The sequence below is a fragment of the Pituophis catenifer genome, unplaced genomic scaffold (genome assembly GCF_029215685.1).
Source record: "Pituophis catenifer annectens isolate HBS135680 unplaced genomic scaffold, rPitCat1.0.hap2 SCAF_2, whole genome shotgun sequence".
Lineage (NCBI taxonomy): Eukaryota > Metazoa > Chordata > Lepidosauria > Squamata > Colubridae > Pituophis > Pituophis catenifer.
Window position 1 is genome coordinate 158,341,574 of NW_027256882.1, and position 12,038 is coordinate 158,353,611.

Genomic DNA, 12,038 nt, shown 5'->3' on the forward strand with positions numbered 1-12,038 from the left:
TGAATATGCTCATTCTGGATGCCCACCCACAGCAAGCAAATTTTCATTTATGTGAGAGATAAGTTCTCTCAGGATTAGCTGTAACTATTGATTGGTTATCAGCTTGTAAGTTTGAACTGGCCAATCATGCCGCAGTATTTGATTTCAAGTTTTTCCCGGGCTTTTTCAAACAGACATTCTTGAAGTATATAAGGGAGGGCTTTCCCAGCCCAAAAGAGACACAGAGACAGGCTCACACAGACGAGGAGAGAGATAGAGACTTGTATATGCCACAGATCCTCCATGGCTGAAGTCACGTCAATGGAGCAAAAGAGCTGAGTCACTGCCTTGCTCCCGAGGAAGCAGACAAAGGACCGAGAACTCCCTATGCTGAGGGAAAACTCCATGAAGAGCTGATGGACTTCGCTAAGAGGAGAGCTTTTGGCTGTTGGTGTTTTCTTGTAGGCTTTGCTTTATCTGTTTTTATTAAAACAAATAGTTTCTCAAGATTCCTCTCTCGACTAGCATGCTTTAGTGCGTTTGTGTGCGTAATTGGATCACGGTCTATTGTGCACAGAACCTCCTTCACAATGTATTTATTCCAACCCAAGTGAGGTAAAAGGGACCGGGTTGGGGTGATCTGAGGTGAGAACTGCTTATTTTCACTATAAGCAGAAAATCTAACCCTTATTATAAAAAAATACAGTGTTTTCCCCAAAATAAGCCCTACCCCGAATATAAGTCCAAGTTTAGGTCGCCATCAGCCGGTGGGCGTGGCCAGCATTGGAAGTGGTGAGGGCTGACGATGTCTGGCAGCAGTTGCAGCCTGTGCACCATAGATGAGTTGATTATCTGTCCAAGCAGGAGGCAGAGGCGGGGGAGGCATGCGATCCAGATGAGCCACACAGGCTGCAGGAAAACCAAGAGACATGAAGATGAGTCTACTGCAGCCACCCCCCCCAGCCCACTGACTTCCAGCTTTCTAGTGGCCCGCGTGGTGTGTCCAGATTGTATGCATCCCCTGCCATGCCTCTGCCACTGTCTGCCACTTGGACAGGTAATTGACTCACCTGCACTTCATGGAGTGCACTGACCAAGGGGCCAGCAGGCTGCAGCTGCTGCCAGATAATGTTGACCCTTGCGCACTCACAGCCTTTTGTGTGTATGCTGGGGGGGGGGCACCCTGATGACCATGATATCGTGTTTCCCTTAAAATAAGCTCTGATTTTGGAGACTCCCAAAATATAAGACCTGGTCTTATTTTCAGGGAAACATAGTAAGTTGATTGGCATTTGACATCATTATTGGCCAGCAGGTACTATATTATATGACTCTATAAAGGTTGTTTGTATCCTTAAGTGGGCAGAACCTTGTGGTCTGTCCCTATCACTATTCAAATAAATTTGACTTGAGCAGATTGTATGGTCTCCAATTGTAAATTGGGATGTGGGGAATTTTCCCCTTCATCGGTGCCCTTCTTTAAGCTCTCAAATGTGACAATTTGCTATTTTGAATCTTGACTAGATCAGAATGCAGAATGCTTGGAGCTGATGGCTGAATTCAGCAAGCTGCCCAGCAAAGAGCTCTGTTGCAATAGCAGTGATGTGGCCCAACTAACAGCAGCTTCTGACAATAGATAATAATGAAGCCTAAGCAAAACCGGTCTGAAGGCAAGTCTTCAGAGTGCAGGTTCAGCTAGAGATGGATATTAGAAGATAATCGGTTGGGAATAAACTGTCCTGTCCAAAGTCTGATACACATAACACACACATGCACAAGGAGTCCAGTCCAAGGCTTTACTTAAGTTTGAGTAATTACAGAGAAGTGTCTACAATATGCGGATATGCACACACAATCTCAAACAGTCCAGAATCGCTTGGAAATTTAACAAGCAAGCTCCTGATAAGCAAAGGTTTTAAGCAGTAGGCAGAAATGTCATCCAAGCAGTATCCAGACTTTTGTAGAGCCACTATAGGTCATCAGCCAGTCCAGATTCAAAAGAAGCGTTTCCAGTGGTGGGTTCGCACCGGTTCTATAGAACTGGTAGTAAAACCGGCTGGAGGCTCCGCCCACTGACCCCGACGTCATCAGAACGCTTCTGCGCATGTGCTGAAGAGTGCGTGCACGAGCGAGCGAAGCGAGCACGCCCGCGCGGCTCCGCTGCAAACCGGTAGTAAAGGTAAGTAGAACCCACACCTGATCGTTTCCACAGGCAGGAGTTCAGGGCACAAAAAACAAAAGGTTCCAGTAAATGAAGCAGTTGTGCCCATGAAAGATTGCTTGCTAGTTGTGGCTCTAAAATAGAGCCGCACCAGTTGCAAGCAGTTAATGGCGGGGATACCATTGCCTTACAAGGAGCTGTGCAGATCTCCTCTGTGGAGCCCTTCATGCCTTAGAACTTGGGGTGTCAGGGGCAAAGGATCAGGACCATGCATTAAGTTGTATTTCAGGACATTTATCACTCAAACCTATACACAAGAATCTGGTCAACTAAAGTTCAATACTAAATTGGCACCAGATAAGGGTCAACGGAAGAGGACTTGGATTGTTTGTGGGAATGTAGTAACTCTAGGCTGATGACATGCTTGACTCCAGCTCCCAGCTCTGCCTGCTCTTCTTCGACATGTGGGGGGAGGTCTTAAATCAGACCCCCTCATCTGCTGTTGCTTCTAGCTGCTCACAGGCTCTGCAGCTAAACCAGCCCCAAGTGTCTCCCTGCTGTTCTCTGAGGCAGGCTGCTATCCCACAAGGTCCTCTGAAGTCACCTCCACCTCAGACCCTTTACAACCAGAGCCCTTTCATTTCTTGATCAATAGGAACACAGCTGCCAAAAATTGCTATTCATATCTACTGAATTTTTCTCCTTTTTTGTTTGGTAATCGTTGTCTGGTGTCATCCTATGTTAAAGGATATTCTACCCCAAATCAATGATTTGAGTGACATAAAAATGAACATATTTGTGAAAATATAAAAATGGATTGGTCCAAGTTTATGTACAATTTTAAAGGAAATGAATTTCAGTTCCTTATTAAACCTACTGACCGAGATAGGTTTTAGTTTTTTTGCTCAAATGTCCAACTTGGAACTGCATATTTGCCTTTATCCAGTGGATTAATTTTTTTTTTTTACAAAGCTAAAACATCTTGCTGTAATCTATGTGTCTCATCATTTCTATACACTCATCTCTTGTTTTGCAACCTTGTTATGTTCCAACAATCAGTTTGTGAAGCGAAATGATTGCTAAGTGAACACATGACAGAGACACTGCAAATATCACACACTGGTATGCATCGTCAGGTGGGTAAAAATTGGTCATAAATGTGTCCATTGGCTCAGTTTAACTGAGGTAGTTGCTAAATGAGAAGTGGGTGCAGTCTGATTCTCGTACAAACTATGAGTCTGTGATCAATACAGACTTTTGGCTGGTCTGGGGTGGCCATAGGTCAGAATATAATCTGTCAACAGGGTTGGCAAGTAAGAGAGGGGGATGAAGAAGAATTTGCTATCTCGGCCTGCAGTGTAACGGCTATGAGGGTAGGCCGAGATTAGGGCATGTTCCATGCAGTCTGTAGCTATCTGGAGGTTCTTTTTCTTCCATCTACTGCCAACAAATGTTTGGTTAACTGTGGATAGAAAGAAAGAATAAGTCAGGTACCTGGACTGGGCAAACCATCTGTTTGTCAACATAAGAAACAGTTAATTGGCAATCTGGGTTGAGATCTATCCCTCGGCTGTAAAATAGTACTGTGTCTTTCATGCCATGATGACATTTTTCCTGTACCACAGCTATAGCTACCACCCAAAGAGATGAAACTACATTATATATTATAGTATTTTGCATATTATTTTTATGGTTTTACTATTTTATTGTACATTGCCCAGAGTCCCCCTGTGAAGGGGATGGGTGGTTCTTAAATACGATAAATGAATGAATCAATGAACAAATAAATAAAGAGTTGGAAAACTTGACAGAATATTGCTGTTCTGGTTATATCTTGCCCTTTTTAATATTCCTTTCTAAATTAGGTTGTGCAAGCGATTGGCAACATCTTCATGTGCCACTGCATAGTCTTGCCTTGGCATTGGCATCTATTGTATAAATAGCTATTCTTTTTTAGAGTGTTTAAAATCTCTGGACACCAGCAAATCTTATGAGATTTATGTCATCACATTCCCATGATCTTGTATCAGAATTCCAAAATTTTGAGGGATTTCAACATTCTTGCCTGAAACTTTCCAGTGTTTATTTTTTTTTTTAGGAGATAGAATTATTAATGTGATGTTCTGAGGTGGAGCCTCTGCAGACTTGACAACGGAGCAGCTGATAATAAATTTCTGATACCTTGGGAGGCATAGAGGCCACTCAAGAAAGCAAAAACAATTCATGGAGCTGAACTCCTCTTTTCCCACAAGAGGGTAATATGGGACCTATATAAAGCTGAGGGCTATTTGCTGGATCTGGTTTTTTTTTTAAAAAAAAGGCACAGAAGGCTGGTTTTGCTCTCTGTAGGAAATCCTTAGGTGCTATGGTGAATAATCTATTAGGATGTCATTACCTGAAGCATTTTAAATAGTAAAAATAGTACAAGTCTCCTTTAATATATTACAGTGGTGGGATTCAAATCATTTAAATAATAATTTAATAATTTAATTCAAAACACTTTTTGTGAAGCAACTGATCAACACTGACAGGGTAAGCCACTAGTATATGAAAGTAAGAGCAAACTCCACTCCCTTCTAGTACTGATGATGTTACCTAGTTTGGTAATGAAACATCTGTGAGAAAACCATCAAGCTCAGAGAGCACCAAGGAACCCACAGTTCAACCCTGAGCTACAAATATTCTCTTCTATTGATAAACACTTTTTGGTTAGAGGGACTCAGAGCTTGCATTATATGAGATGGATTTCATTCTAAATTGTGATATGATTTCTGTAAATAAGGAATGTCGAATTATAATGGCTGAGTATTTGAACCTTCATACATCAAAAAAATACAAAGTTAGGGATAAACAAATAAAAAACAGATTTGAAAAAAGAAAGGCTCAGGAAAGAAAAAGAGTGAAAGTGTAAGAAAAAAAGAGGAAAAGAAGGAAAACTGAAAAAGAATGACTTCCAACTTTCCTTGGTACAGATATAAGTAAAAATATATATCAAACTCTTACTCTAAGATTAACATTTGTCTACATTATTTCCATAATCCCTTATTTAATCATCAAAGCCCAGATCAACTTTTAATTTCAGTTTCTCACAAAAAGTCCAGTAATGGTTCATATCGCTTTAATCACTATTTGTTAACAAAACCACAACTGATTTATTTAATTGCACCAAACTCTAATTAAAACAAGAATGGAAAATCCTAAGCTTTAGTGTAGACTCATGCGTCTCAACTTTGGCAACTTTAAGGTGCATGGACTTCAATTCCCAGAATTCCTCAGGCAACATGAAGTTCACCCATCTTAAACTTGCCAAGATTCCTCTTTTACTGGTTCCTACTTACTAATGAGCAAGCATAATGTAAATTCCCCATTCCCAACTCACCCCACAGTAATGATCATGCAAAATCCCTATTCCCAACTCACGCCACATAATGATCATGCAAAATCCCCATTCCCAACTCACCCTAGAGCAGGAGTTTTGGGCCTGGATGCAGTAGTGGGTTGCCCCCGATTTGGACTGGTTCTATAGAACAGGTAGTAAAACTGGCTGGAGGCTCTGCCCACTTACCTGGATGTCATCATAAGTGATCTGCGCTTGCGAACCGAAATAGTGATTAAAGCGCGCAGGCGGGCATGATGCAAACCAGTAGTAAAGGTAAGTAAAACCCACCCCTGCCTGAATGGCCTCCTGCACCAACCTGGAAGCCAAAACGGGGCACATGGGGGGACTTCTGTGACGGGAGGGGAGGGGTGAGGTGGGTGGGGCCAGTCAGAGGTGGGATTAGCTGATTCTCCAAACTGGGCAAAAAGTTAACAACCAGTTCTCCTGAACTGGTGCAAGTAGACTGAATCCCACCTCTGAATATATATCTACGGAAATGGAGTCCTGAGTAAATCTTGGAATAACTGGCCTGTTCCACCATTTCTAAGTAGGGTGCAAGTAGTTAATATGATCTAAAGATTTAAATTGTATTTAATGTCACAATTTTCAGAGGAGAAAGAAAAACAAGAAAAGTACATTTTATTTTGCTTCCTCGTTTGCAAGTTTCAATCTAATATGCAAATTAGATCCATGCATGCTAGGTATTATCTACAGATACTTCCCATTTTTTTGTCTCTCATCAGTTGTAACATTAGTATGATGATTTTGGGGCATAGTTTTAAAATCTGAATAGCATTTAAATCTAATTTACTTACTAGATGAACATTTGTTACTCTGCTGTTATTGAATTTCTTTACTCTATGCTATGGTCTTCCAACTGCAAAGAAACAAGTTTGCTATCTACTTATAATTTTTTACATGTCTCAGTATCATTTGTAGCCTAATTCATTTTTGCAGATTTTCATATTGTTTAAAGCTGTGTCCTAGTTAGGATAATGCAAAGCAGAGTTTGTTAGAACAATAAAGTGTAAACTTTGGTGTGGTTGCAGCAGCTGGAGCAGGGCAATGATTGATAAAATCCATGTAACCACAATAAGAATGTTCATATTAAAAGAAATATTTTAGAGGAAGAGAAGGGAAGAGAATGACCAGCAGAAAGGTGAATTGGCTCATTACAGCAGCAATGGCTACACCAATTGAAGAATCCAATTGGAGACAGATTGTCATGGGGAATATCTATGTGATTACTAAGGGCAAACGTTGACTTAATGGCACATAACCAGTCAATCAATTTTAAAACAAGTATTATATGCATAGCCACATACCCACACCTTTTGTTTTGAACATGAAAATGAAATAGGCGGGACCAGGAATTAGGTAATGTATAATTTTCCATTTATTGTTTCCTGGCTGACATCATGATACCTTCTTCTTCCCCCCTTTATTTCTTTGGTTACCAAGCTAACAACTACAAGCCAGAGCTAATGCTACTGTAGTTGTAGGTCTATGGAGATTCTCAGTCATCCAGGTCATGGTTGTCCTAAAGGCGCTTTTTCGAGAGGCAACTGGATTTATTTGTTTTTCTTTCAAGACATTTTGCTTCTTATCTAAAAAGCTTATTTAGCTCAGACTGGATGGTCCTTTCATTCCCCACCATCCAGTCAGAGCTGAAGAAGCTTCTTGGATGAGTAGTAAAATATCTTCAAAGAAAAACAAGAAAGTGTCCAGTTGCCTCTTGAAAAAGCACTTTATTTGTAAGATGGAAAGTGCCTGAAGAAACAATGCAGTGCAGTTAGGCTAGTCAATTGTATAGAACAAAAATGCTTCCACCTGAATTCTGTTTTATCAAGTTGCAAAGCTATACTCAAAGTAAAGTCTCAGAGTAGCAGGTATAATAACATATGAGGTATCGCTGATAAAAAAAATAAAAAATATTAAAAGTGGTGCTGCCAATAGGAAAAGCTTTGCCTTGACTGGTAATGAGTAACTTACACTAGCACTGTCTGGAATGCTTAAGTTACCCATTAATTTAACAGAACATACAGGATCTGGTTAAGAGCTTTACTTTGAGGGTGGGGGCAGAGCTACCACCTTTTTGGGGGAAAATCAATAAGAAAACAGCATCCTTTTTCTGGGGATGGTCCTCAACATTTGAAAATGTTCTATCATGTTTATTTGGTGAACCATTGAATGAATGGGTTGGAAGGTAGTTTGGAGATCCTCTGGTCCAATTCTTTTGGGACAAAGCAAGACCTCATGATGGCAGCAGTGGTGGTGGGATGCTCTTTGTTTTGAAAAAAAAAAAACAAATTTCTTCATTTCTCTCACTTCACTGGGATGCTACATCATAAAGACCCCAAGAAAGGTGCAGTTTTCTTTAACAGAGTTGCATGCAGTTCTACCAGCTGCACACATTTCTTATGAGCAAAATCCTGCCCCCTGTTTGGGCCCGCCAGCGGCCAGCGGACCTGGTGGCAGACTCAGACAGTGAGGAGGTTGGAGAGGAACATGGGCCAGTCCTGGAGTCTGGGGAAGGCTTTGATGAATGCTCTGTTTTGGAGGCAGAGACAGGGCCAGGGTCATCCGACAGTTATCAGCTGCCTTCGGAGTCAGATATCAGTGGGGCAGAAGAACAGCTGGAGCCTGTTCCCAATGTGCGCATGCGCAGAGCTACCAGGAGAAGAGAACAGCTAAGGAACAAGGGCCGTCTCGGGAGTAAAGGCACAGGTGGACGGTGAATGGTCCCTCCCAGAATAAAGAGGAGCGAACAGGGAGGGGAATTTGCAGGAGACAATTAGTTCAATTCATTAGGGTGAAGAGTCCTGACTTCTTGCCAAGTAATTACTGCTACAGCGTGGCATTTGGAAAATATCGGCCTGGCAACTCTCCAAGCCCAATAAAGGTCTGTAGCTGTGAAATCTCATGAAAGACTGTTTGCCCGGACTTTGCTTGAGAGGAATTTTCCTTTAACCTAAATAAAAGAGGTTTTATCAAGACGAGGAGTCTGCTTCATGCTCTTGGGAAGCCTAGGTCAGAACACTCCCTTGGTACTCGGTGGGATTTTGCTTTTCAGCAGTGGTTGAATCTAAGATGTGACTCTAAAGTAGAGTTCCTCAACCTTTCTGGGTTGGTGGCCCAGTGGAGGGGGAGGGGCAGGTGCCTTTACACACACGTGAATGGCAATGCTAGTGTGAGTGGGTGTATGTGCACACATGCACTGGCTGGCCACAGCCCAGTAATGGGCCATGGCCCACAGGTTAGGGACCCCTGCTCTAAAGTACCACCGACAAAAGTGATCATCCCTCTCTTTCTCTTACCACCCAGGTTTTTTTGCTTTGTATACCAGCCCCTAACTCCATATATCCTCTTTCCACCCTGATACATAAATGGAAATATGCTCCCACTTAGACTCACGTATTGGTCTCTCAGGAATAATTCTTGCATCTGATGAAATGAACTGTAGTTCACAAAACCTTATGATATGAGAAATAAGCAGTGGTGGGATTCAAGTAATTTAACAACCGGTTCTCTGCCCTAATGATTTATTCCAACAACCAGTTTGCCAAACTGCTCAGAAAGTTAACAACCGGTTCTCTGGAAGTGGTGCGAACTGGCTGAATCCCACCACTGGAAATAAGGTCCTGCAAGATTACCTTTTGCTGGCCATGTTACCTTCCTGGTTTACAAAATTTTACACATTTTTTTAACTTACATTTCCTCCAGAATTCCTGGCCGTAGAGTTCTTTGATATCAGCTGGTACTTTGCTCCAGAGGGTTGCGAAGAACTCTGCTGCACATTTATCTAGTCCTGTAAAAAATGTACCTGGCTCGATGATGCTGACTTTGACTCCAAAAGGATGCATTTCACGTCTACAAGAAAAAAGAACTCTTTAAAAAGTAGGGATTTTCCTCCTGCCTCCAATTAGTATCATTCCTTGCTCCATCTTACTAGATCCCCAAACGTGCTTTTCTTCTACTTACTTTTTTTTAACTGAAGACTTTCCCCGCTCCCCGAGAATAATCCCAGAATTCAGCCAGAATTTATGAAAACAAGATTTTGATAGCCTAAGATCGTGATGGCGAACCTGTGGCACGCGTGCCACAGGTGACGGATGTATCCATATCGGTGGGCACGCGAGCTCAGCTCCGGTGGGACCGGAAGTCAGCAAATGGGCTGTTTCTGGCCTCCAGAGGGCCTCCCGGGGTGGGGGGGTAGGGAAGGCAATCTTCGCCCTCCCCAGGCTCCTAGAAAGGCTCTGGAGCCTGGGGAAGAGCAAAAAACGGGTCTTCTGGTCCCACTGGAAGTTGGCAAATGGGCCATTTCCGGCCTCTGGAGGGCCTCCGGGGGGGGAGGCCGTTTTTGCCCTCCCCAAGCTCCTAGAAAGGCTCTGGAGCCTGGGGAAGAGCAAAAAACGGGTCTTCCGGTCCCACTGGAAGTTGGCAAATGGGCCATTTCCGGCCTCTGGAGGGCCTCGGGGGGGGAGGCCGTTTTTGCCCTCCCCAAGCTCCTAGAAAGGCTCTGGAGCCTGGGTAGAGAGAAAAACAGGCCTACTGGGCCCACTGTGTCATCACGTGCCAGGAATGGGGGGGGGAAGTCATGCACGCATGCACGGGGATGGGGCGCATAGAATTATGAGTGTGGGCACACGTGCACACGCCCCCCCTCCTGGCACGTGATGGCAAAAAAGTTAGCCATCACTGGCCTAAGAGCTGAATGAAAGAAAGTGACTCAAACAATGAAGGAGATAAAAGATACTGTTCTTTCCATCCTCCGAAGTGATTTTTTTTTAAAAAAAATTTGATTTATATGCCGTCCTTCTCCAGAGACTCAGGGCGGCTTACAATGCGTTAAGCAATAGCCTTCATACTTTTGTATATTTATACAGCTTATTACCCACAAACTGGGTCCTCAATTTACCTATCTTAGAAAGGATGGAAGGCTGAGTCAACCTTGAGCCTGGTGAGATTCGAACTTACAATAATTGCAGACAGCTGGTGTTAATCACAATGCTATCAGTCTGCTGAGCCACCAGGCCCTGCCAATTTGCTATTGGCAAACCAAAAAATCCAGAAGAGAAATTTAATTAGGACATTTGCAGCTTTGGAGGATGGCAGCAAACACATTTAAATAATAACCTCATTATGAAAGAGATTTTAATTTATACCCTTCATAAAATATTCCATTGATTATTTTTGAATATTTTCCCATAGAATATTTTTGACTATCATCTACATTGTGGATTTGCTATTTGCCTACTAACCAAGAATGAAACAGGTCTTAATTTTTGGAGATCAGCCAAAGTTGGCTTTTGGATGCCATCTGCTGGGCTACCTTTCATAGGAAGTCTTCTTCTAATCTTCAAGGTGAGCTCAATTCTTCTGACTTTGCAAACACATTCAGTTTCTATATACGCTAAAAACAAAACTTGATCTCGTGGCACCCTAAAGTCTAATAACATTTTCATAAAACTGAAAGCTACTTGGTTTTTTTTTTGAGATCAGCCAAGTTTGGGTATGTGGGGTTAGAAATATCATCATCATCATCATCATCATCATCATCATCATCATCATCATCATCATCATCATCAGATACAAAGGGTGAAAGGGGAGGATGCTGAAAAAGTTGCAGGCACCTGTGCTGCCTTTTCCCCCTCCTATTTAAGGCTTCTCCCCAGCAGCACAGCAGAGTTGCCAATAAAAACTGCAATTGTGAAACAGATGGGGAAGAGAGAGATGTGCCCTTTGGAAGTTGTGCCGCTAGCAACAAATAGGAAACAGCCAAATAGATGGAAGTATTTTTTTCTTCACAGAAACTGAATTGTCCACAGGGAAAAAAAGAGGCACAACAAAGCAAAACAAACCACATCATGGAAGGTGCTAATGCTTAACATTCTGTGTATTAATTAAGAAGAAGAAAAATAAAAATAAAAAATGGAGGGTGGAGGGAGTTAAAGACAGAACAGTATAAGAAGAGAGCACTGCTCTATGCTAGTAATAGTATAGGTAATAAAAACAATGTCACAGTTCCAAGCCAAGCCAGCAAAAGAAGAGGCCACACTGTGAGCAGAACGGGTCTCTTTACTGGAGTCTTGGCTCGGCATGTGGTGAACAATACAAGTCAAAGAGTTTCTAGCCAGCATTACTGGCTTCTGCTAGCCAGCTGGTTTTACGGACTCGGCATGCCCCACCCTCCTGTTCCCTGTTGCTCACTGGCTGGCTTCAGCAATTACTCTTCGGGTCTGGATGGCTTCTGAACCGACTGCAGCTGGCTTGCCTTCGTGGCAACCTCTCCCAGCGTGAGTCCCATCACCCACCTTTGCACCCCATTTGCGCCTGTGTGGCAACTCCGAACACATTGTGGCAACTTGGAACAGCGCGCTGTTTCGGACGCTGATAAACAGTATAGAAGTAATAATAGAATAAAGTATAGAGAAAATAGGGTAGGACAAGAGGCAATAGGTGGAAACAAATCAAGGAGAGAAGCAACTTAGAACTAAGGAGAGATTTCCTGACAGAACA

The 12,038-nt window shown here is 42.6% G+C and overlaps 1 protein-coding gene across 1 annotated transcript in view; it reads right to left on the reverse strand.

The window, feature by feature from the left end:
• Window positions 1–1,768: 1,768 nt before the first annotated feature.
• Window positions 1,769–12,038, reverse strand: part of LOC139310689 (retinol dehydrogenase 7-like) — a 22,147-nt gene continuing 11,877 nt past the window's right edge. Inside the window, exons 4-5 of the mRNA XM_070934898.1 lie at window positions 9,232–9,389; window positions 1,769–3,602 (exon numbers count right to left, since the gene is read on the reverse strand). Coding sequence (XP_070790999.1) covers window positions 3,385–3,602; window positions 9,232–9,389 — 376 coding nt within the window. The 3' untranslated portion in view covers window positions 1,769–3,384. The remainder of the gene's footprint in view (window positions 3,603–9,231; window positions 9,390–12,038) is intronic.